Genomic DNA, 25,950 nt, shown 5'->3' on the forward strand with positions numbered 1-25,950 from the left:
GAGAGTGGGTTTCCAAGGGAGATTTATGTACCTTATGGGGGATGCCACTTTGGGGAAGGGTTAATGAGAAAAAGAATCAGGAGCTGCTATCTCGATGATCCCCCCACACTTCAAACAGGTTTCTTCCAAAGCACACCTGACAAATGGATGGCGGGCCTGTCCCTAAAGCCCTCCAGAGAAGGGCTCCCTAAGTCAGTGCTCCAGAGCCTAGTGACCCTCCACACGGGTAAGTCCTTTCTTGCATCAAGCTTAAATTCATATCCCTGTGTGCCTCCTGCCCTCAAAAAACTTGAACATCGAGAGGGTAGTGTTGAGAGGGGAAGGAGGTCTCAACCGTGGAGAGAAGCATCGTGCCTGATTCCTGGCTGCTAGGTGGGCAGTTATGGTCTGATTTTATGCATGAGTGAGCTGGGAGGCCGACTCCGTAAACAGTATTCAGAAATTATTTTATTAATTTATAGTTAAACCATCAAGAAGAGCATCAGATCTTTTCTGATCTGTCTGCCAGGCAGACAGATGTCCTTGCTTTCTGTGACTTCTCTTAAATCCATTTTACATAAATCTTTGTCTGTTACCCACAGACAGTCCTCCCCGAAGGCGTCTCCTGTGTCCAGGGGCTGACTGATGAGAGCAGCATCTCAGGTTGCCTCAGTGGGGTGAGGCTCATTATTGCAGAGGAGATTCTTCTCCCGGAACAATACCCTTCAGAGGAAGGTCACTGGTGATTAAGAAGTGATAGTCACATGGTACTAGGATGCTGTGTTGGCTAAGGACCCAGAAACGCTTAAATCTTGCCCCAGAGTAATCACACCTGCCTATAAGGTCCTTGAGAGGCTATTTACGCAGAGGAGAAAGCAAGACAAAGTGATCCTTTATTACAGACTGGAGCCTTAGACCCAAACCCTGGGGTGGGACTCTCATGCTCTAGGTTAGACCCTGTCGATATAGCTCCTTACCCAAGCTAGGTTTGCCAGAGAGGCTAAAACCAAAGCAGGTCACAAGGCTGGCTTTGCCTCTCTCCCCGAAGCCCAGACAGATTGTGATGTTACTGCTCTACACAGAGGAAGGATGAATCCCAACTACACCTGCCCAAACCAGAGAAAAGAGCAAGTGGGCAAGATGGAACAGTGTCTGCCCTGTGTCCACCTGCACACCCATTGGCCCTGCTAGATAAGAGAAAGCATTCGAGTGGAGAAGGAGAGCTGGCTGGGCCTTCCCCCTGGCATACAGGTACCAGCCTCGTGGTACTTTTCCAGGCTCCTAGGCAGCAAGAAAGAAAGAGCTGGCCAGGCCTCCTTTCATGAGAGAATAGCTTTGTTTTTGCTTTTTTTAGCTTTTTATTATAGAAAATTTCAAACATATGAAAAAGAAGAGAGAATAGTTTAATGAACCCCTATGTGCCCATCAGTAGTTGTCAACACTTGGCCAATCTTGTTTCATCCATTTCTCTCCACTTACTTGTTTTATTTTTATGTTTTCTAGATTATCTTTATATCAAATCACCGGTATCATATCATTTTACCTGTAACTACTTCAGTATGTATCTCTGTTTGATAAGGACATTTTAACAGACAACTCTCATGCCATTATGAAATTTAACAAAATTAACAATAATTCCTTAAATTGTCTAATGCTCAGTCCATGTTCAACTTTTTGTGCTTGTTTTAGCAACATCTTTTTAGAGTTCGTTTGTTTGGCACAGGATCCAGTCAAAGTTTGCAGTTTGTGTTCCCATTCTAGAACAGCCCTCCTTTTTTCTGTCATTGATTTGCAGAAGAAACCGGGCAATTTGTCCTGTAGAATGCCGAGTGGCTCTTTTTGTTACTCACTTACCAACTTTCACCCTGGTGCAGTAACTCCACTCTTAGAAAAAGTGACCTAGTCTGAGGACGCGCCTCCTCCTTGGTGTGGAATAGCTTGCTCTTGATCTGTCTTATCCTTGGGAAGTGGAGAGGGTTGCTGAAGTCCTGCCACCAGGCCCTGCTGGTTCTGCCTCCTGATTAGTCCTGAATCCATCCACCTCTCCCATCCCATCCACTACCTGTAGTCTTGCCCCATGTTCCAGTCATTATACCCCTGCCAGAGTGATCCTTCCAGAACGTATGTTTAATGACATCGCTCTCCTGTTTACAATCTTTCAGTGACTTGGGATGCCATTAGGATAAAGTTCTAGTTCCTTACAACAGTTTACAAGGCCCTTCATGATGAGCCTTCTCCACTTTCTCCAGCCTTGTCAGTTGGTATTTGCCCCTCACACTGTCTTATCCAGCCATATCTCTTTCAGCATCTTGGGACTGCCATGCCTTCTCACCCCTGGGTGTCACCCCCTCTGCCTTATCTGGCTAATTCCTGGTCCATTCTCCGAGTGCCTGCTGAAATGTCCCTCCCTGTTCTGTGCTGCTGAGTCACCCTCACAATACTGCCCATCTCTTGCACTAGACTGTTGGTCCTGGAGAGAAGGGCTGTGTTGTCTTGCTCACTGCTGCATCTCCAGTAGCTGACACTGTGCCTTGCATGAAGTATCTACTACTACTTGTCAACCGCATGAGTGAATTATTATGCTAATTGCTCAAGAGTAAGATGGATAGGAAAGTACTTTCAGAATAGGAAAGTACTGTGATAGGGGCTTTTTATCTAGGAAACATATGATAAAACTAACAATTTTAATACCTTGAATGGGGTTTTGCACATTTCCTCCTAACAGCTCAGAATTTGAAGTTTGATGCTAATACTTAATTTCATGTTAATTTTTTGGAACTTTTTATTGAATGGTTAATATGCACATCCACATTAATTCTTTTTATGCTTGAGATAATCATTTAAATTCATGCCTTTGGTTGCAAATAGAATCTGTGCTGACTCCAGAGACATCTCTTATACTTGGGGTCAAATTGCAACCAAAGTATTACTTCCATACAGAGCACATTTGAAGTGCTTTCAAATGTGTGCTGTTCATGTGCTTTCGTGGAAGAGGGACTGTGTTGAGGCCTGTCTGCCATGTTTCCGCAGGCTGTTTGGGGGCTTGGTGCTGGACATCAAACGGAAGGCCCCCTGGTACTGGAGCGACTACCGGGATGCACTCAGCTTACAGTGTTTGGCCTCCTTTCTGTTCCTGTACTGTGCCTGCATGTCACCTGTCATCACCTTTGGGGGATTGCTCGGAGAAGCCACTGAGGGACGCATAGTAAGAAATTTTACCCACTTCTAATGGTCCCAAACGAAACTTCAGATATTGTGGTGGCAGCCAGGTCCACTGGGGGAGAATTCCCTGGGCCAGGACTGAAGACGTTGGATTCTTTCTACTGAATTACTGTGTCTTCCGACTTCATACCAAGCAGCGACATGGTTCTCTCTTTAGAACAGACTCTCTTTTGCTTGAATATCAGCTTCAATAGCAGATTGCCCAGTCGAATTGCTCATTGCTCTAAGGATGGAAAATGGTATATTGATGTCATTTGAGAGTAAGACTTAAGGTGACTCTGTATGACAGCTCGTAGTGTAAATGGTATCATTGTGCTTTCTAAATATATGTAAATGCTCATTGAGTCACTGCAGAACAGGCCTTAGTTAAGGAATCATATGTGGATGGATTCGGGCACCTGAATTATCAAAGTGGTAGCATTTACAGGAGTGTTAGACAGTGTGTACACAGCACTCTTGGCAAATGATGTGTCGGGCACACACGAGAGCTCAATGGGGGATGTGCGTGTGCCACGTCACTCATGACAGATGGGCTGCGGACTCAGTGATGATTTTTGTTTCCCTCTCAGAGTGCAATTGAATCCTTGTTTGGAGCCTCCATGACCGGGATCGCCTATTCCTTGTTTGCGGGACAGGCTCTCACCATCCTGGGAAGTACTGGGCCAGTGCTTGTGTTTGAAAAGATTTTGTTCAAATTCTGCAAGTAAGACATTGGTTTTCTGAAAACTCTAACTGGATGTGCTCTTGTGCTGTTAGGATCGAATGCCAGGGTCCTAGGCAGGTATAAGCAGGCAAATAGCATTCTGGACTGTAAAAACCTGAAGGAAGAACCACATTTGGTCTCTTGTCCTGCCGCCAGGTAGTACCGTGCCTAAGACAGCAGATCTCCTGGGCTTTATTAACATCCTCAGCCATTATTGAAGTCTTGACTTTTTATCTTTAAAAAAACTTTCCCTAGCTGATTCACACTCCTCCATTTCCATTTCAAGTCAATTTTTAATTTGGCCTAATATCCCCTTTCATATTCTGGTTGCCAGCAGTGGCAGGACTCAGCAATGCCCTCATTTCCCTAATTTTCCTATAAAATCTTGTTTTCTTTTTGTACTATCATGTGGAACAAGGGCCATCTCCTTTTTTCTTATCTGCAAAAATAAGATCTTAATCACATTGGGCAGTAACGGCAGAACTGCGTGTGGGACAAGTCCTTCCTTCTCCACTTTCCATGTCCTTGCTATGGCAAATACCACTTGTGAAGCAAATCTTTGTCCCAGCTGTCCCAGGGCAGCATTTAGGAGTGAAGTGCCGTTGGAATTTGGGATAAACTGGGTTGCAGTACTGGGATGGATAATATGAGATGAATCAACCACATTTGTGACCCTTTGTCTCGTAATGCCACCCATCCATGCTTTTTGGCGAACTTTGGTCTTCTTTCAGAGACTATGCTCTTTCATACCTCTCCCTGCGAGCTTGTATTGGGCTGTGGACCGCCTTCCTGTGCATTGTCCTTGTGGCAACTGATGCCAGTTCCCTTGTCTGCTACATTACCCGCTTCACTGAAGAAGCATTTGCCTCCCTGATTTGCATTATTTTCATCTATGAAGCAATAGAAAAGTTGATTCACCTGGCGGAGACCTACCCCATCCACATGCACAGCCAGCTGGACCACCTTAGCCTGTATTAGTAAGTATACTTTCTGCTTAGCTTTTAAAAAATTTTTGCGAAGGGCCTGAGCTTAATGGCTGATGTAGTGTGCCAGGCAGTGCCTGTAGCTTCTGTTAAGGAGGGGTCTTGGCCCTCTGGGAGTCAGAGCTCGGATATGGATGTGGAGATTTGGGGGGCTGCCAGAGGAGAACAGTCAAAAGTGATGATGGAGAGGAAGGACTAAGAGTGAAACCCAGAGGGGACTTGAGAAATGCTTCTAGAGCATGTCTTTTGGTTTCAGACATTGAGGCAAAAATAGGTTGCAAATATAGCAGGGAGAGTTGAAGTTAGTTGTTGGGAAGTGATTCTTTTTGCAAGGACTGTGATGCTGGACCGTGTTATCAAGATTCTCTGCAAGTGTATACAGGCTACTCTTAGCACTCATTAGACAGAGAGATGTTAATGGTTCTTGACAGATCCACACGTCTCTTACTGTGTATCCTAAAGATCTAGAAATCTGTTTACTTACCTAGATTTCAATTCAAGAAATTTTGTTTTCTTCACATGCTTAGTATAGCCTGGATCAGCTGGAGAAGAAATACAGTGTTTGGCTGTGTTTTCCACCATCTAGGAGAGTCTGGTCCTAGAAAACATTTCTTCTCTGGAATAGTGTTCTCCAAATTATGACTAAAGCCCCTTGTCCTTTAGCTCTGTATGTCAGGTTCCCTCCCTCTGGCTGCACAGTTCGGACATGGAGGCTCTGGTGGTGAGGGGAGCCCTTTCCACCTGGAACGCCTGCGCCACGTGGGCACCCTGCACGGAGGCGTCTGCCAACCAGCTGCATACACACTTTTATAGAGTCTAGTTGTCTGTTCGTTAACCTTTTAAAATCCAGAATTCACAAAAAATGTATTAGAATTTAAAAATTATTTTATTACAAAATAACCATTAGGGAGTATAATCTTTGAAGCCTACTGGATTACCCATTGGCATCGGAGTAAGATTTATTCTTTGACCTTTTGCATCATTCATTTATTCATTTAACAAATATTTGTTTAGCATCTACTGTGTGCTGGGCACTGTTTTAGGCCCTGAAACATAGCGGTGAATATGACACACAGAGGATCTACCTTCATGAGGCTTATATCCTAGTCGGAGAAGGTAGATAAGAGTGACCAGCCCTGGCCGGAGTAGGCTTTGGATCTGGATCCTGTAATTCTTTGTTAATACAGCTCAAGATGACGTTTTTCTTAGTTGCATTCCCCTGCTGGTTCGTATGGAGCTGATGTGCAGCTAGAACGCCCCAGCTTTTTGAATGATTTTATGTTAATATGTGTGGAATTGATTTTTTAAGAGACTTAGGTTTTTTAGAGCAGCTTTAGGTTCACAGCAAGATTGAGCAGAAAGTACAGAGAGTTCCCATATACTCCTCACCCCCACACATGCACAGCTTCCCCCTCTATGAGTATTCCCCACCAGAGTGCCCATTTGTTGCAATCAATGAACCTATATTGACACATCGTTATCACCCAAAGTCTGTAGTTTACATTAGGGGTTCACTCTTTTTTTTTTTTTTTAGAATATAGTTTATTTTTTATTTTATTTTATTTATTTATTTTTTTGAGGAAGATTAGCCCTGAGCTAACATCTGCCGCCAATCCTCCTCTTTTTGCTGAGGAAGACTGGCCCTGAGCTAACATCCATGTGCATCTTCCTCTACTTTATATGTGGGATGCCTACCACAGTATGGCTTTTGCCAAGCGGTGCCATGTCCACACCTAGGATCTGAACTGGCAAACCCCGGGCCGCTGAGGCAGAACGTGCGAACTTAACCTCTGCGCCACCAGGCCAGCCCCTAGGGTTCACTCCTGGTATTGTAAATTCTATGGGTTTTGATGAGTGTATAATGACATCGCCGTTTTAGTATCATACAGAACAGTTAGAGTGCCATAAAAATTCTCTGTGCTCTGCCTATTGATTCGCCCCCACCAACCCCAACCTCTGGAGAACAGAAATCTTTTTACTGTCTCCATAGTTTTGCCTTTTCCACCATGTCGTATAGCTGTGATCGTGTAGTATGTAGCCTTTTCAGATTGGCTTCATTCACTTAGTAATGTGCACTTAAAGGTCTAGTATGTCTTTTCATGGCTCGATAGCTCATTTCTTTTTAGCACTGACTAACAGTCCATTGTCTTGATGTACTCCACTACATCCATTCACCTGCTGAAGGACATCTTTGTTGCTTCCACATTTGGAATTGATTTTTTTTATACCTAAATATAGGACTTTATAGCTTTCCCTATTAATTTTCATTTTGTTGATTCCTCCTATCGTTATAAACTGTTGAGATCTTTTTGAATTTTAATTCTGTCGTGCTATATCCTTAGAAGGAAGCTTATTAAATTCACAGGTGAAACAAAGTTGGTGGGAATGACTGTATCAGTTGAGTATACTGGGAACCAGTTCAGGCATGAAGCATGTTGGGACTGGGAGGCAATATGGTGGCCAGTGGGACAGGTCTGGTCAGATGGACAGGTTTAGATGGAAGAAGAGGCCTGGGGAAGCCTGAGAGTGGTGGAGGCGTGAGATGTTTCTAGGGCTAATGCAGTGTCAGGAAGAGCTTGCATCTTGATTCCAGGAGACTCCAATTTTTAGAGCAAGAATGTGACCGGGTATAGGGAACAAGACATCCAGGCTTGGAGGAAGCTGCTGAGAGCTGACTGGGATATCAGGTCCTCCTTGCTATGTAGATTGAATTTCATAGAAAGAGCCTAAGAGATAGAAACTAAGCAAGAAAACCACCAGGGCTCATTCGGGGCACAATTTAATCCAAGACCCACACACTGGTTTGCGTCCATCTTTAGTGATGACTGACTAAAAAATTGGGATGTGGTTGGGCCTACACATGGGCCTCAACCGACAGCACCAACTTCAGGGCTCTGAAGTGGGCAGAGGAGAAATAGGCAGCTCTGACAGACCCTTTAGCTCAGTCACAGCTGAAAATATGTCAACTACTTGACTACTTTCCTCAGCAGTCTTTTTCTCTTTCCCCTCAGCTGCAGGTGTTCCCTCCCAGAGAATCCAAACAATCACACTCTGCAGTACTGGAAGGACCACAACATCGTGACAGCAGAAGTCCACTGGGCTAACCTGACTGTTAGCGTAAGTCCGGGAGCTGCCAGGTGGGGTAGCAATGTGACCACAGGTTTAAGAGGGCCTTTCTAGGTAGAAGGGGGGTAGCCCTTTAGCAAGCCCTAGCATTTTCAGAAATAAAGCTTTTTTTTTTTTAACTATTCTTACTGACTTTTTTCCACTTCAGAAGTTTTCTTGTACATCAAGGGAAGAGAAGATTATCTCTCTCTTCTCTCCCACATGTACCCTATCCAGTGACCCTGCACCAGGAATATGTGGGGATGAAACCAGGCAGAGCAGTGGGGCAGACCCAGGCTTTGTGGGGCTTGAAGAACCTTCAAATTTGGAAGGCCTCTGTAATCAATAATACAAATTGCTAGAGCCGTCCCAGAAGCTCATACTTCCTTGGGACAGTTCTGGTTTCATTTTCAAAAGCATCTTAGGACCCTAACAGTCAGCCTACTTGGAAGGGGCTTGTGCATGTGAGAGCCCCACAACTATGTGGAGGTCAAGTGGATGCTGCTGGCAGCCTGCACTCCCCAGCCACCGTGGGATGACAGTGAGTGCCAGGTCAGAGGCAACAGTCATTTATTCCCTCATGTGTGCCTTGCATCACCCAGAATACTTGTTCCTCCAGGAATGCCAGGAGATGCATGGAGAGTTCACGGGATCTGCGTGTGGCCATCACGGACCCTATACTCCTGATGTGCTCTTTTGGTCCTGCATTCTCTTCTTCACCACCTTCATCCTCTCGAGCACCTTAAAGACATTTAAGACAAGCCGCTATTTTCCAACCAGAGTAGGTCGCATGCTCATGCATTTCTTTTGTGGTAGAATTCTACTGTAACAGAGCTGGCTCTCAGCCTCCGTGTTGCTTGCTGAGTAGACAGGCAGGTGGAGAGTTCCAAATGTCCTGATGAACCACACAGTAGCTTTCTCTTCTTCTAGTGTCCGGAGCCTCTTTCATGTGTGGTATGAGGGGTTAATACTTAAAAACTTTTTGATTTAAAAGTGCCAGGTGAGTTTAAGGTGGTGGTAGTGTTCTCTAAAAGCTTTGAAATGTCATTTCCAGAATGCTGGTACATGGAGCATCCGATAGCTAGAGCTGGTTCCTGAGTATAGTAATTTGGGATGATAGTTTCAGATATGTAGGAAACCCCAGAGTCTCCTCCCGGGGATGGCTTTGTGAAGCTTGTGACACCACTGGTGACATTGACTGCAGCAGCTAGAATGCTCCTGACTTGGTTTGCATGACTGTTTGAAGCCTCGGCAGCCTTCCCTGATGCGATGGCACTGTTTGTATTGTGACCGGTTTTGGCAGGGCAGAATTAGAGGCCAAGTGTAGAGTGGATAAAGCAGTCATTGCTTTGAAAAGGTGCTAGAATCAAGAGAATGGGGGCTTTTCTGTAAGTGAGTTTCTTCAGGCACATTTGCAGAGCAGGATGTGTGACTAGGTGGGGGGGCTAGGGTGATTAGATATTTACATATGTATGTGACTAGAACATGTTCTTAGACTTCAGTGAGCCTATGCAGTAGTTAAGGGCGGTGCATATTAAGTAAGTTTGGGGTCATTGTTTCTTGTCTGGACAGATAGTTAACGCAAGGCAATTGTGTACTAACTACTTGCTGAGGCCTCGGTTAAGTGCTATGGGGGATGCAAAAGAAGTTTAAAACATGGTCTCTGCCATCAGATAGGAAGGGGAAACCCATGAAACCACCAGGTCCATACGAGACAGTAGTAGAGAGTTGGATGCCAACCTGGGATGTAAGTGCTATAGGAGTTCAGAGGAGAGAGGGGCCACTGGGCCCCAGGATGGTCAAGATGGGCTTTGGTGGGGCAGCTGCATGTTGAGAGAATTTTTGTCACATTCAGAGGAGAACTAACAAAGCCAGGGAGGGGGAACTGGAAGCCTCAGGTTCAAAGGAAAGCAAAGCCAGGTTAAGGCGTCAGTGATGTTACCTGTGGCTAAGACATGTTTTGCTCTATGTCTTAGAATTCAGATTATGGCAGGCACTGGGTGTTTCAGAAGCATTGTATTTTATTAAAGCTACACGAAACTATACGGTGGGATAGTCCTCTTGGGGACAGAATAGAATAAGTGCTATGGAGAAAAATAAAGCAGGAAAGGAGTCTAGGAAGTGCTGGGGTGGAGAGTGGTGACCAATTTTAAGTAGGATCATCAGAACAGATCTCATGGAGGAGGTGATATCTGAGTGAACGTAAAGGAGATGAGGGAACTACCCAAGAGGTGACCTGGAGGAAAAGCATTTGTGGAGAAGGATAAGCAAGTACAAAGACCCTGAGGTGAGAGTGAGTCTGGCATGTTTAAGAAGCAACAAGGAGGTCTTTGTGGCTGGAGCAGAGCAAGCGAGTGGGAGAGCATTAGGAGCTGGGGGCGGAGACATAACGATGCCAGTGCGTGGACCTCAGAGGCCAAGAAGGCCTTTGGGTTTTTAACTCAGTGAAATGAGGATCCATTTTCAGGGCTTTGGTAGGGGAGTGATGTGATCTGCCTTATGTTTTAAATGATCACTTCGGTGGCTTAATGAAGGGCAGGAGCGAGGTTAAGAGTGTGCTACAAGAGCTGCTGGTGACTTTGGTCTGGGTAGGGACAGTGGAGGGCTGAGAAGTGCTCAGATTCTGGATAAGTTCTGAAGGTCGAGCCAGCAGGACTTGCATGCAGATGGATCAGGTGTTGGGTTGAGGGAGAAGAGGGGTTGATGCTGCTGCCGAGGTTCCTGGCCGGCACGAATGGACCTTGGCTGGTCCCAGAACGTCTCCTTCCAAGTTCTCGGAGCTGTTGCCTAAACCTGGCCATAAATGCTCCAAACAGAACTCTTCAGAGGTTGGGGTGGGTTACATTAGAGTTTGTCACATGATTCATTCTCCCCCATCATATCCACACTTTTTGGGTATTAGCTTGGGCATATCAACATATTTCTTTGTTTAAATATGCTTGTATTAATTCACCTATAAAATTAAAGCATTCTTCTGAGGATTTTTAAACCTTTTACAATACTAAGTTCTTTTCTACCACATTTAACCTACTAAAACCCTTTTCCAACGCTTTCTCATGCCAGGTGCGCTCCATGGTGAGTGACTTTGCTGTTTTCCTTACTATCTTCACAATGGTGATTATTGACTTTTTGATTGGAGTCCCGTCACCAAAGCTTCAAGTTCCCAGTGTGTTCAAGGTAAGCAAGTCTCAGGGTACTTGATGCCCTCTTGTAGTTTCATAGAATCTGGTCCTGAGTTGATGTCAAAGGCCTTCCCATACCCGAATCATGAGTTTTGTAGTCTTCTAAATCTGAACCTTGCTCCTCATGCCTCACCACTCAGGAGAGCAGACTCTGCAGGCTTGGCTGAGTTCAGGTCAGAAAAGTCAGAGAACAGAAACCTAAGATTGTTTAATGAATGAAAAGTATTATTTATTATCCTTAATGCCACTTATTGTTTTTAATATGTTAAGATTTAAAACAAAAAATGTGTACATTTATATAAATATATACCAGAAACTGTGGAAACGTGGGTCTCTGAAAGAAGTCTGGTTTACAGCAGTTTCATTGAGCATCACCTGTTTAAGGGCCCTGGGAAGGATGAAAAAGCTAAATGTTGGACCTGGCCCCTCGGCTCAAGGATCTTGCCGTGTGAGGAGGTGGGCTGACTGAGGGGCCTCACCCAGGGTCTAGGGCCCCTGCCAAAGTAATTGTGACATCTCTTCAACCTTATTTCATTGTTTGTTTGTATAACTCTCTATAATCTATAATATTTTTCAAAAAAACTTATACAAAAAGTAAAAGAAATGATTAATACGGAGGGACTCCAAATCTATTTCAGTTTGGGGCCACTAGCTGAGTAAAGCGAGAAGATGGAAGAGCTGAGCTCAGTTGCATAGATCCCCACAGGGTGGAGAGAAGAGAAAGCCTGGGCGTACTCAGTGGCTGGAGGAGAAGTATGAAAGGAGAGGCTGGCCAGGCCGGGAGGAGGGAGACAGGAATGAAGGCAGTCCATACTGGTACACACAGACGGCCTTTGTCTTTCTTTCCCTCCCTCTCTCCCTCCAGTAGGCCTGGTTAAAAATATCTTTTTCCATATTGCCTGAAACTTTTTAATTTTATTTTGTTGAATTTGCTGAAATGCCACCAGTCACAAATTTATGGATTAAAAATCTCCCTCTTTAAAAATGTAATGCCTCTGAGACTACGTCATTGTCACCTTTGTGTGAATGAGCGCAATCAGCTTTCTCTGCAATATCTCGCTGTGGTCAACCCTGCAGGAGGAGTGGATTTTGTGTAAAAATAAGTAATTTGGGAGCATTAAGCAGTCCTTGGAAAGGTTCCCTGATGGGTAGGCTTAAGATAGTCAGAAGGCACTGAATTTCTGGGACATCTGGGAAGAAGGCCTCTGGGAGGTGGGAGAGATGAGAAAGGGAATTGGGAGAATGTCAAAGAAAATGTTGCTCATTGGCAGACCTCGCTTTCAGGAAGCAGAGAAGAAATTTTCTTCCTTCTTTCTTTCTCTGTTATACCACATGGCCCCCAGCGACCAAGACCCAATCTGAAGGCTAGTACTCTTGCTAACGAGTTAATGTCAGTCAGAGTTTAATAGGTTTTTGTGTTGGCCTGAGAGTTTAACTATCACTTAGAACATTGCTACTAAGGAGACATAGATTCTGTAAACTTTCAGAACCTAACCCATTCATAATTTGGGACATGGTGACGTTATTGAAGAGTCTTTGAATCCTAGAGTTGGGAACAATATGGAACCAAGTACTTTGGATATAACAGTCTTTGCTTCTTTCATTGAGTTTGGGCCGGTTTTGATCCCTGACTTATCCTGCAGTACTGCTTGCTAAGCAAGGTGAGCTTCTCTTCCCCCGAGTGCCCTGGGGCTTTGGGAGGGTCTAGGGCACTTAGGCATGTCATGAACACACAAATAAGGTCTCTAAACAGCGGTTTACAGGGACATTGGAGGGGACCCTGGATCAAAGGTCCCCAGGGTCGGCAGTGTTGGGCTCCTCTCTCAAGCCTCCGGTGCCTGGGCCCCTGCTTCACTGCTGAAGGGAGAAGGCCTCTGGACCGATGCAGTCTAAGCCTGTGAGCTAGCATGCAGCTGGCTCTCCTTTTTCTTTCCTTGTGCTGTGGACACACATTATACGGCTTCTGAGGAAAGCGCTGAGGAGGCTAGTCACAGTTGTTTATATTTGTCTCTGGAAGTCATTAAATTCTTTTTTGTCGACAGATTTTGTTACCAGTTATCTTTTACTTGGCCTAATGTTGAGATAAAGTTGCTTTCTCTGTCCACAGGGTTTGGAGAGTAGGGGAAGGAGGTGAAGGAGCAATGAATATTCCACAGGAAGTTGACAGTTGAGGAGTGACTCTTTCAAAGGGGATTTGGAGCAAGGTCATAGATTTCCTAAGGAGTTGCTGTATTTCATGCCTTTTTTTTTTTTTTAAGGATTCTCATTCAAGAATAAAAAGAAATGTGAATATTGTGATTCAGTTTGATCTGTTTTGCCCTAATTACTATAGTTAACTTAAAATACAAAAATAAAACTCTATTTTTTCCCTTTAGCCAACAAGGGATGATCGAGGGTGGATTATTAGTCCCATCGGCCCCAACCCCTGGTGGACTGTGATAGCTGCAGTTATCCCAGCTCTTCTCTGCACTATCTTAATATTCATGGACCAGCAGATCACAGCTGTCATCATTAACAGGAAGGAACACAAGCTTAAGGTACCAAGAAGTTCTAACCTAGAAGGACTAATGGCAGTTTGTTACGTGTTTTGATTTTAAGGTAAGCCCATTTAGACCAGGAACTGTAGAACCTGGATAAAAGCAGACTGGAAGGAGCTCATAAGGAGTTTTTAGGGGGTTCCAGTCCCTAGAGTAGGGCATGATGGTATGCTGTAAAAGAAGCTAGGACTCTGTTAATCTCCTCTCAAACCTGCGGGAAGGTGGGTGGGCAGAGTTCCTGGTGGTCCCTGTATAGCCACGTGCTCTGAATCAGGCTTATCTTCCTGAGATTCAGGTCGGGGTTTGGGCCACTGTTTTCTAGAGGCAGTATTCTCCCACTGGTGTCTGTTACTGGGGTTTCCAGAGTGAACCTTGAGCCCAAGGATCCTAGGGAGGTAGGGTTGGTTGCAGTACATTTATTAGAGACTTTGTGCTTTTGTTTCTATTCTTTCCTTACTTAGAGTAGGCAACATCAGATTTGGCAAGGATCTGGGGGTGTGTTGTAGGGACCCAATAAGGTCATTTATCTCCAACTATTTTGATGTCTACCATCTAGAATGGTCAATATGTGACTTGGTTTCTGGTTACTCTGCTGAGAAAGGATGAATCTTTGCATGTGTGGATACTCAGGGTGAGATCTTAGGGCTCTTGGCTAAAGAATGGATATTGGCATGTTAGGACAGGCTAAGATTTCCCTTTTTCTTCTCTGTTCCCTCTAAACCAGCAGGGACTGGGAAACCTGTCTGAGACCACTGACCTTACCCATACACCCCTTCCTGCTTTGGGCCTGAGACTCTCAGCTCACTGTTCTATGTCCTACTACAGCCAGCCCACTGATGGTGACAGAGACTCTGTTTCCCCACAGAAAGGCTGTGGCTACCACCTGGACCTGCTGATGGTGGCCATCATGCTGGGTGTCTGCTCCATCATGGGCCTACCCTGGTTTGTGGCTGCAACTGTCTTGTCCATCACACACGTGAACAGCCTAAAACTGGAATCTGAGTGCTCTGCTCCTGGGGAACAGCCCAAGTTCTTAGGCATCCGAGAGCAAAGAGTGACAGGCCTTATGATCTTTGTGCTGATGGGCTGCTCAGTCTTCATGACGGCTATATTGAAGGTAATCATTCATTCACTCCTTGGGTAATATTGAATATTGAGTGCCTGATTTGCACGCAGAATCCTGTTAGGTGCTGAGAAGACAGTGGTATGCTGAACAGATACACATACAAGTACCTGCCCTGAAAGGTCTTATTTTAGCAGGGTAAGACAGGTAAGAAGTGGTTAAGAAAGTTAGTTAAGAAAACACACATGATAATTACAGAATATGATAAGTGGTAAAAGGAAATATGTTGTACTCTGTGGAGCTATAGAGAATTAAGGGGGTGCTGGTTTGGGTAGTGTGGTCAGAGAAGGCCTCTCTAAGGAGATGGTATTTAAGATGAGGTAGAGCCAGCCATGCCATGGATGGTGGGAGAAGGCCTGGGGGAAAGGGAGAAAAGCAGTCGAGTCAGGCCCTCAGGTGGGAAAGGGTGGTATGTGTTCTAGGAAATATCAGGGCCATGTGGCTCAAGGGTGTTGAGTGAAGGCAAGAGCACAGTGAGGTGAGAGTGAAGAGTGAGCAGGGGCAGATCACGCAGGGCCTTGTTGACACTGGTAAAGGTAGCCTTTGAAGGGTTTCACAGGAGAGGAACATGATCCATTTAGTATTTTGAAAAGATCACTCTGGCTGATGCCTAGAGAATGAGTTTTTAGGGTTAGGGGAAAATAGAAGCAGAGAGACCAGTGAAACTGTTAAAGATGAGAGATGATGGTGGCTTGGATGAGGAAGTCAGTAGTAGGGGCGGATAAAAGGCACGGCTTCTGTACATCTTGGAGGCAGATCCAAAGGTCCTGATGGTTGACTGGATGTAGAATGGGGTGAAGAAAGTGGAAAAATGAAAATGGCAGCCAGGTTCTGACTTGACCATCAGAGTGGAGAGTGAGGGCGTTTAAGATGGAGAAGACTGCGTGAAGGAGGATGTGATTTTGTAAGGGGTGGGCTGTGGTCAGACTTTGGGTGAGATGTCCTGGAGGCACCTGAGTGACGAGGCTAGGGCAAGGTTCTGGACTAAAAGTAAAATGTGGGCGTCAACAGCACATGGGTAGTGTTGAAAGCAAGAGGGTAGAGAGGCTTGCTCAGGGAGAAGGATAGAGGTAAAAGAAAAGTAGGACCAGAGGGAAGAGCAGAGTCTAAGGAGCTCCAATGTTTAGAAGTTGGGTAGATGAGGAGATAGCACAGAGAGTCAGAAGGAGCTGCCAGAATGGTAGGAGGGAAACCAGGAGGGCGTGTGGTCAGGGAAGCCAAACGAGGGGAGTGTTTCAAGAAGGTTAGAAGCTGTCTAGGAAGGTGAAGACTAAAGCATGGCCATTGGATTTGGCAACATGGAGGCCTAACGTGACTTTAGAAGAGCAGACTCAGTGGAACAATGGGGCCGCAGCGGAGTAACAGGACTGAAGAGTAAATAGGAGGGGAGGAAGTAAGGAGAGTGCGGGCAGACAACTCTTGCAAGAGGTTTTCCTGTGAAGTGAAACAGAAGAATGGGCAGTGGTTAGTGTGAGATGTGGGGTTAAAAGAGGATTTTTGGAAAGATGGAAGATACTTAAACATCAGAAAAATTTTTTGTGTGGGTGTTAGGCTTACATCTGGGAAAAATGGGGTGAAAGCTCCATGGCCATATCACCAAGCCCCAACCATTCCAGAGCACTTACCTATCTCTCTTGCCTCCTTTCCCTGTCTTTGTGGTGAATCTTCACGCACCCCAGCCTGCACTGCAGATGCTGTTTAAGGGTGAGAATCGAGAGGGATGGGAAAGGATTCTGAACCATTGTCCTGTCCCCTTACTTTCCACTCAATCTTGCCGCCTCTCCTCATGTCCCTTCCCCATTCTACTTCTATTCTCTTGTACCCCCACTCCCACTTCTGGTTAGGTGCCGTCCGGAGGAGCCCAGAGGTTGCTGCTCCTCCAGAAATGTAACCATGAAGCCGTGGTGGTGGGCGTCGCCTGGCCTTCCTGTGACTGTCTCAGGGGGGTTCTTTTAGGAAAGCATTCAATAGTTGTACACACAAGGTTAGCACCAGATTGAGGTGTCTACTCACTGTAGAGCTGGAACAACGTAAAAGCCAATGCAGATTTTCTAGTTCTGAGAGGAGTTCTGTCTGGCAAGTTTCTTTAGCCCCACGATAAAAGCAAGTTGAGTTGAGTTTTCAGCTGTGAGACTCTCTGCCTTGATTCTGTAGGCCTCGTTTCCCTACCTCAAAAAGTCCCTCCGAAGATGACCTAGGGTGACAGATGGCACATGGTACGTGTGTGTGTGTTCAAGTGAAATAGAATAGTGTTGATATTTCTTCTCAAATCATTCCCTCTCTGATAAGGTACCCCCCACTCCTGCCCTCGATTTTCTGGTTAGTAAAAAAGGAACCTTTTTTAGTCCATGTTAAAATACCCCAAATCCCTGAGGAGATGATCATGTAATTACAAAAGAATGAAAAGGTATCAACTCCGTAAAAGAGCGGTGTGTGTGTGTCTGCATGTGCACACGCATGTGTGCGCGTGCCCATCCCCAGGGAGAAGGAAGAGCCAGATAGAGGTGAGCTGTGAGGCCTATGATTGAACCAGGACCACGTTGCACTTACGTGTAATCATTTCATTTCAGAACAAAATGATTTTTATTATTGCCAGCTTCTGTTTTTGCTTCTACTTCTAAATCATATAAAGGCAGCAGAAACTAGCACAATGCTTATGCGGTGATTTTGTGACTTTGCTTCCTTCTTGGAGATTTGAACGTGTATATGGTCTTGAGTGTGCTATGATACCAAGTTTAACTTGTGGTCTTTCTGCCCTTTGGTCCTCAGTTCATCCCGATGCCAGTACTCTATGGCGTTTTCCTCTACATGGGCGTTTCTTCTCTACAGGGAATTCAGGTATTGTATGGTCCAGCCAGGGCAGTGTCTTCTCAGTGTGAGCTCACCGGTCCTGACCAGGGAGGGACAGCTCCCCAGGAGAAGCACAAACCAGTTCTTGAGAAACCATTTCCTAGTCTTGGTGGTTAAGCTATTTTAGACATTTCTTTGGACATTGGGCAAAATACAGTTATGTTGACATGAGGGTACAGAGACTTCCAGGGTGACCTGGCTTGATGTCATGGTTCCAGTCATTCGTTAATTATTCATCAGATAATTATCAGGCTCATATTAAACACTAGGTGCTTTGCCAGATATTGGTAAACTTAGATCTGAAAGATTGGTCAAGAACCAAACTCGCTTCCGCACGTGGACAGTGCTGGTTTTAGTGCCAGGCTGAAGTATGAGAGAGGGGGCTAACTAGGGGTACACTGACGAGGACACTGGGAAGTCGTGGGAGCACCTCCAGATAAGCAGATATTACTCCCTGTCGTACTCTGCCTTCTCCCATCTACCAACTCATTCCTCAGGCCATTGAACAGAGATTATCAGGAGCTTGTCACTAATAACGGGGTGTCCCAGAGGTGAGATAACTTAGCGGCCGCTTCTATTGGCAGCTGGTTCCTCTCTGTTTTTATGGAGTGTGCAATGGGCGTTCTTACACACTGAGTTCTACTGCGACCTTGAGCAGGTTACTTAACCTCTCTGGGTCTCTGTTTTCCTTTTTATAATGTAAGAATGGTCAGTTTTTCATATCCAGAATGTTATGAGCTTTCATTTTATCTTTTTGCTATAAATAATCAATGAAAGCTCCAGACTCTTCAAAGAACAAGTAAGAGCTTTGGTTTTGATAATAAGAGGAAAGATGCAAATGGTTTCTTTTCTTCTCAATTCTCCTGAGAAAGATCTGAGAAACCACAGTGTGGGAGAGGAGAAGAAATTCGAACCTTGAATTAGAAAAGATGATTTCAGATTTTGACTCTGTCACTTACCAACCTTGGCCAAAATCCTTGGTCTCTCTGAGTCCCCATTTCCACTTCTGTCCAGTGGAGAGGGTATTACCTGCCCTTCAGAGCAGGTGATGTGAGAGACATGAATGGGCCGAACAAGGCTTCTGACCCAGAGAAACCTCCTGAAAGTAAGTGCCAGTTCCCTCCTTTCAGTTCTTTGACCGTCTGAAGCTCTTTGGGATGCCTGCAAAGCACCAGCCAGACTTTATCTACCTGCGGCACGTGCCACTGCGCAAGGTGCACCTCTTCACCCTCATCCAGCTCACCTGCCTTGTCCTGCTCTGGGTCATCAAGGCGTCTCCAGCTGCCATTGTCTTTCCAATGATGGTGAGTTTTGAAAAATTATTATTAGTTATTTTAAAAAATAGTGATAAAATATACATAAAATTTACCCTCTTCACTATTTTTAAGTGTATAGATCGTTAGCATTACGTACATGCACATTATTGTGCAACTGTTGTTGCTGCCATCCATCTTTTTTCATCTTGCAAAACTGAAACTCTGACTCATTAAACACTAACACCCCATTCCCTCCTCCCCCCAGCCCCTGGCAGCCACCATGCTACTTTTTGTCTCCAGAATTTGACTACTCTAGGTACCTCATACGAGTGGAATTATACAGTGTTTGTCTTTTTGTGCCTGGCTTAATTTCATTTAGCATAATGTCTTCAAGGTTCCATGTTGTAGCGTGTGTCAGAATTTCCTTCCTTCTTAGAGACTGCATAATTTCTGTCACATACATACATACATATACATACCACATTTTGTTTATCCTATTCATTTGGCAATAGACGTTTGGATTGCTTCCACCCTTTGGCTGTTGTAAATAATGCTGCTATATACGCGAATCGTACAAATATCTGTTTGTGTCCCCGTTTTCAATTCTTTTGGGTATGTACCCAGAAGTAGGATTTCTGGATCATATGGTAATTCTATTTTTAGTTTTTTAAGGAACCACTGTACTGTTTTTCATAGCAGCTGTACCATTTTACATTTCTACGAGCAGTACATCAGGTTCCAATTTCTCCACCTCTTTGCCAACACTTATTTTCTGTTGTGTTTTGGGGTTTCTTTTGAATACAGCTATCCTAATGGGTGTGAAGTGGCATCTCACTGTGGCTTTGATTTGCATTTCCCTAATGACTAGTGATGTTGAGCATCTTTTCATGTGCTTATTGGCTATTTGTATATCTTCTTTGGAGAAATGTCTGTGCAAGTCCTTTGCCCGTTTTTTAATCAGGTTTTTTATTTTTTTGTTGTTGAATTTTAGAAATTTTATATGTACTGGATATTAATCTTTTATTGATGGTACATTTTTGTTTTTTGGTTGGTCTTTGCAGGAGCAACACTATTTTGGGGACCTAGAGGTGTGAATACATGTGTGACAGTTTGCCATGTTTATTTTCCAGGCTTTCAGTCAGTCTGTCTGTCTGTCTTCCTTTCATGAATCTGACATGGAGAGGATTCTTAATGTTTGCAGTAATTCGCATATTCCTTCAAAGCAATATAGTTCCAATTTAGGCTTTATTGGAGTCAGAAGCACCTAAAATGGTAGCAGTGCACTGCTGTAAGCCGCTGGGAGAGAGGAGGAGCTTGGTCCAGCCCTGATTAGTGACTGCGTAGCCTCACCTGCTTACTAAATGCAGCAAGGGCTCTGGAAAGGGGACCCGGGAAGCTGAACTGTGTGTGCTGCAGCAGGGTACAAGCTGTTTCCCAAAACTAGGGTGATGACGAAATTCTTGCCACCTGACCACCTCACTGTTTCGTCTTCTCTTGGTGCCTTCTCCTCTCTGGCTCACTCTGTGTCATGAGGATGCTGAGAATTCAGTGGGCTGTTTGAAAGTTACCCAAAGCCTGGGCCTCCAGAGAGAAAAGGCACTGAGGGTAATGTTTGGTTCTGGTTTAGGTACTGCTGAACTCTGGCTTACTGGGAGATATTTCAAGGGTGAGAACACGGGGTGGGGGGGGGAGCATCTTTTCCCTTAATCTCCAAGATATGTGCCCTCCTGATGGGTTTCTCCATTTTGTCAGACTGCATGTAGAGTTCTGCGTCTGGGCCTTATGTTCACAGGTTGAGTGTTTGGTGAAAGAACTAGCAAACTCCTGACAACTCCTGGAAGGGATACTATCAATTTTGGATTTATTGAGAAAATAATCATTGAAATTAGGGAGAATCTGGTTGAATTTAACAAACCTGATTTGCCTCGTTCCTTGTCCAGCCACCAGATGTAGCTGGTGAACAGCAGTTAATCCAGGCAGATCCTTCTGGGTTATTACTGGTTCCCCTTTGGCTAAAATGGCCCTCGTGGGAAAAAAGTGGAGCAGCAGCTGAGACACCCTGACCTGTTCCTATTGAGGAAATTAGCTGTCAGATTTTAGGCAAGCACTTTCTCTCCCTGGGCCTCAGTTTTCTCATTTATGAAATGGGCGTCAGGCCAAGCCAGAGGGCAGAGACAAAATCCCCTAGAGACCCACGGTGCAGGCATAAAGCAAGGATTTTGTGGGGAAATGTACAGGCAAAGGATGGGAGGAAATCCAGATGGTCCTTCCAGGCCCCTCACCCCACCGTGAGGCACCCTTGGGCTGAGTGTGGCTGCCCCCGCCCCCCCCAAAGGGATCACTCGATAAAAGGCAACTATCATGATTATTATGAATTTGATTTTGCTTGAAATGCCCTAGTCGCTGTGAAAATAAGAGTTTGCTTTTAACTCCAGGAAGGAAATGAGCCCCTTTAATTCACTTTCTTTATTTTTCTTCAGGTTTTGGCCTTGGTCTTTGTCAGGAAAGTCATGGATCTCTGTTTCTCTAAGCGAGAGCTGAGCTGGTTAGATGATCTCATGCCTGAAAGCAAAAAGAAGAAGTTGGACGATGCCAAAAAGAAGGCCAAGGAGGAAGAGGTCATAGTTCTTGCACCAACTGTACACTTTGGGGCAGCCTCAAATTACAGCACATAGAAGGGCCACAGGCAACGTCAGGAACCCCAAGGGTTATGGGTAGGAGCCGGGAAGATTACTCCAAAGGTGGTCTTAGCGGAGGAGGGGTTAAGGATTCTTGTCCCTGACTGGCCTTCATATTCGGATCTGTTTTTACCTCTGTTTGTCTACAGTCTACTCACCAGGTTCACACTTAGAATATGAACATAGAATCTGTTCTTATTATCAGATCTAATGGTTCATGTTCTCCCAAAGGGTCTAATTTGACAAGTATACAAAACCTATTGTTTTCTGAGAGTATTTATTATGTACCTAATTGCAGATGGTGTTGTGGTTGGCACCATGCAAAGATAACTCGCATAGGACTTTCTGTCCTTCCTCGTTCCCCTCGGCACTTGGCATCTGCCGTCCGCACAATAGACCCTCAATCAATGGCCTGTGCGTGCAGAGAATGGATGTGTAGCAAAATGGAAATACCCGACAAAGAAATGAATGAGCCAGAAAGCGTTTCCAAATACAGTTAGTGCCCGAAATAGTGTCCTTTGAAATACTTTGAAAGGACATTTTTTTCTAATATCTTAAATTTTTAAAAATCTTGTATTATTTTTCCAGCTTTATTGAGATATAGTTGACGTATAACATCGTGTGAGTGTACGGTGTCCGGTGTGATGGTTTGGTGATGTGCGTGCTATGAAATGATCACTACAGTAGGGTGGTTAGCCCTTCCACCACCTCACAGTCACAATTCTTTTTGAGTGTGCGGTGAGAACTTGTAAAATCTACTCTCTTAGTGACTTGACTATTCTTAACTATAATCGTCATGCTGTATGTGACATTCCTAGAACCTACTCATTTTATAACTGAAACTTTGTACCCTATGACCACCTTTGCCCATTTCCCCTACCCCCTACCCCTGGCAGCCACTGATCTGTTTTCTGTTTCTATGACTTGACTTTTTTTAGATCCCACTTATAAGTGAGATCATACAGTATTCGTCTTTCCCTTTCTGACTGAGTTCACTTGGCATAATGCCTTCAGTCTTCATTCATGTCATTGCAAATGGCAGGATTTCCTTCTTTTTTATGGCTGAATAATATTTCATTGTATACATATATTACCTTTTCTTTATCTATTCATCTATTGATGGACACTTAGGTTGTTTCTGTGTCTTGACTATTCTAAATAATACTGAGAGTGCAGATATCTCTTCAAGATAGTGATTTTACTTACTTTGGATATATACCCAGAAGTGGAATTGCTGGATCCTATGGTAGTTCTATTTTTAATTTTTTGAGAAACTTGCATATTGTTTTCCCTAGTGGTCACATCAATTTACATTCCCACCAACAGCGTGCATGGGTTCCCTTTCCTCCACATCCTCGCCAGCACTTGTTATTTCTTGTCTTTTTGATGACTGCCATTCTGACAAGTGTGAGGTGATATCTCGTGGTTTTGATTTGCATTTCTCTGTTGATTAGTGATGTTGAGCACCTTTGCGTGTTCCTGTTGGCAATCTGTATGTCTTCTTTGGGAAAATGTCTATTCAGGTCCTTTGCCTGTTTTTCAATTGGCTTATGGAGGGGGGGGGGTGCTATTGAGTTATATATGTTCCTTGTATATTTTGGATATTAACTCCTTGTCAGATATGTGGTTTGCAGATATTTTCTCCCATCCCAGAAGTTACTTTTTCATTCTGTTTATTGTTTATTTTGCTATGCAGAAGCTTTTTAGATTGATACAGTCCCACTTATTTATTTTTGCTTTTTGTTGCTTGTGCTTTCGGTGTCATATCCACAAAATCATTGCCAAGGACAATGTCAAAGAGCTTTTTCCCTATATTTTATTCTAGGAGTATTACTGTTGCAGCTCTTTCATTTAAGTCTTTAAGCCATTTCAAGTTAACTTTTGTGAATGGTGTAAGATAGAGTTCCGGTTTCATTCTTTTGCGTGTGAATATCCAGTTTTCCCAGCGACATTTATTTATGAGACTCTCTTTTTTCCATTGAGTATTCTTGGCTCCCTTGTTAAATATTAGTTGACCGTATATACATAGTTTATTTCTTGGCTCCCAATTCTGTTCTATTGGTCTATGTGTCTGTTTTATATTATTAAATAAGGTTTAATAATTATAAGCACAGAGGCAATGGAGGAAAACTTTAAAGAGAAGATTACTAGAATTCACAAGATAAAATGCAAAGCTTTCAGGCATCTAAAAATTCTATAAAACTTAAAAATTATATATATACACACACATATATTTATTTATATAAAGTTCTAGGTAGTGATTGAAGAAGAAAGTAAGGGGCTGCAAGAGTTACTTTATTTAGGGTAATCAGGGATGACTCCTCTAAGGAGACATCTCAGCAGAAACCTGAATTAAGTGAGGGGCAGGTCATGAGAATACCTGGAAGTAGGAACATTGCAGGCCAGGGGAACAGCGGATGCAAAGGTCTTGAAGCAGAAATGAGCTTGATGTGCTTGAGGAATGTCGAGAAAGCCAGTGAGGCCAGAAGGGAGGGAGACAGCCAGAAGACCAGTGAGCAGTCTGTGCCAATAGTTCAGGCAAGAGGCGGTGGTGGCTTAGGCCAGGGAGAGGTGGTGAAATGGCTGGACTGGGGACTTAGCTGAAGATAGAGCTGACGAGTTTCGCTAATGTGTAGTGAGCATGGATGAAAGAGAGGAATCAAGGATGACGCTTAGATTTGTGGAGTGAAGGATTGGATGAATGGTTATGCTATTTATTAAGATGGGGAAGACCTAGCAACAGCAGGTTTGGAGGAAAAGGAGGGATCTCTTTTGGATGTTAAGTTTGAGGTGGCTGGTAAACATTATACTACTTATTTGCCAAAATTTCTGAAGTAAACATGCGTTTGTTGATACATGTTTTACTTTATAAAATTATTTTAAAAACTAAATGGAGAGAAAACAATGAAGACTTTACCCCAAAATTTCACATCAATATCCAACATTTATGTTTATTTCTTTATGTTCTTTTTAAGTCCTTAACATCATTTTCATGTAACTATTATAATTGTATATTTGAGTGTGTGTGTGTGTGTGTATATATATATGTATATATTCTGATTTTTCCCCTCAACTCGATTTCATAGGACACTTTCATTTTTCTATGTCAGTATAATCTTTATTGTTTTAATGGCTATATAATATTTTATAGTATTATTATCTCATAATTAATTTAAACATTCTTCCTTTGTAGAAATTTATAGTTGTTTTAGGTTTTATTATTAATTATACTACTTTAAATATCTTTGTACATATTTTTTCTCTGTAATTATTTCCTCTAAATTAATGGGATTTTTTTAAAAGAAAACACTTTATATGGAACATTTCAAACATATACAAAAGTAGAGAGAATAGCCAGTATTTGTATTTCCTCAAATGCCTTCTTATTATTTTTAACCATCTGTTTGCTTGAATCAGGATCCAAATAAGGTCCTATGTTGCAATTGGTAGATATGTTTCTTAAATCTCTTTAGAGATTCCCCTTCTTTTTTCTCTTTTTGTGGAAGAAAGTAGGTCTTTGACCTATCGGGGTTTTCACCATTTAGATTTTATTAATTGTGTCCCTTGGTGTCATTTAACATGTTCTTCTGTTCCCTATATTTCCAGTAAATTGGTAGTTGGATCTAGAAGCTTACTCAGATTCAGGTTCTCTTTTTTTTTTTCGTGCTATTCCATGGATACGAATATCTGGTTGTCTGTCTTTTTGTGATGAGTCAAATATATGAAAGAATATAATTATACTCTTTTATAATAAATGTGAGAGAAAATAAGGTAGAAATTGTGATGATAGAAAAATGGGCTGGTGGAGACTGACAGTTTTACTTGGTCAAGATATAACAATATCTCCTTTTCTTCCAGGAGGCAGAGAAAATGTTAGAAATGGGAGGAGACAAGTTCCCCTTAGAGAGCAGGAAGTTACTCATTAGTCCTGGAAAGAGCAACAGTTTCAGGTAAAACTCCCCAAACACCAAGGAGTCTGCTGTTTTGGTTATTCTGTAAACGGTCTGGCTTTGTGTTGGAGTGGTGTCACAAACACAGCTGTGGCTCAACGAGCTGACATTCAGCCTCCCAGGTCCAGCTTCTGAACACCCCTGTCCTTTCTTGGTTTACCAAGTCCCTGCTGTGCGTCAGGCTCTGCACCAGGGGTGGAATCACAAGGAGAACAGAGGTGAGGAGCTCATGTGCTGAGCAACTTCTCTGGGCCAGGACTAGAAGGTTTCCTATGTTCCCTCACTTAATCTCTATAACAACGCTCTGATATGTCTCATTGTCCACATTTGTACAATGAGGAAACTGAGGCTTGGAGGGTTTTAGGTAATTTGCCCAAGATCA

At 43.7% G+C, this 25,950-nt stretch overlaps 1 protein-coding gene across 5 annotated transcripts in view; it reads left to right on the plus strand.

The window, feature by feature from the left end:
* SLC4A8 (solute carrier family 4 member 8) overlaps positions 1–25,950 on the plus strand; it is a 61,754-nt gene that overhangs the window by 30,901 nt on the left and 4,903 nt on the right. For 2 of the 5 annotated variants that reach the window (XM_070621347.1, XM_070621348.1), the window contains 13 exons: positions 3,010–3,184; positions 3,771–3,904; positions 4,636–4,881; positions 7,899–8,004; positions 8,612–8,773; positions 11,056–11,169; positions 13,550–13,711; positions 14,577–14,828; positions 17,604–17,672; positions 18,815–18,988; positions 21,421–21,558; positions 25,477–25,568; positions 25,683–25,786. In XM_070621347.1, coding sequence (XP_070477448.1) covers positions 3,010–3,184; positions 3,771–3,904; positions 4,636–4,881; positions 7,899–8,004; positions 8,612–8,773; positions 11,056–11,169; positions 13,550–13,711; positions 14,577–14,828; positions 17,604–17,672; positions 18,815–18,988; positions 21,421–21,558; positions 25,477–25,568; positions 25,683–25,786 — 1,928 coding nt within the window. Of the gene's footprint in view, positions 1–3,009; positions 3,185–3,770; positions 3,905–4,635; positions 4,882–7,898; positions 8,005–8,611; positions 8,774–11,055; positions 11,170–13,281; positions 13,473–13,549; positions 13,712–14,576; positions 14,829–17,603; positions 17,673–18,814; positions 18,989–21,420; positions 21,559–25,476; positions 25,569–25,682; positions 25,787–25,950 lie in introns of those variants that run through there. The other 3 variants (XM_008512215.2, XM_008512209.2, XM_008512220.2) reach the window with 2 other exon arrangements.

Source organism: Equus przewalskii, chromosome 5 (assembly GCF_037783145.1).
Source record: "Equus przewalskii isolate Varuska chromosome 5, EquPr2, whole genome shotgun sequence".
NCBI classification, from domain to species: domain Eukaryota; kingdom Metazoa; phylum Chordata; class Mammalia; order Perissodactyla; family Equidae; genus Equus; species Equus przewalskii.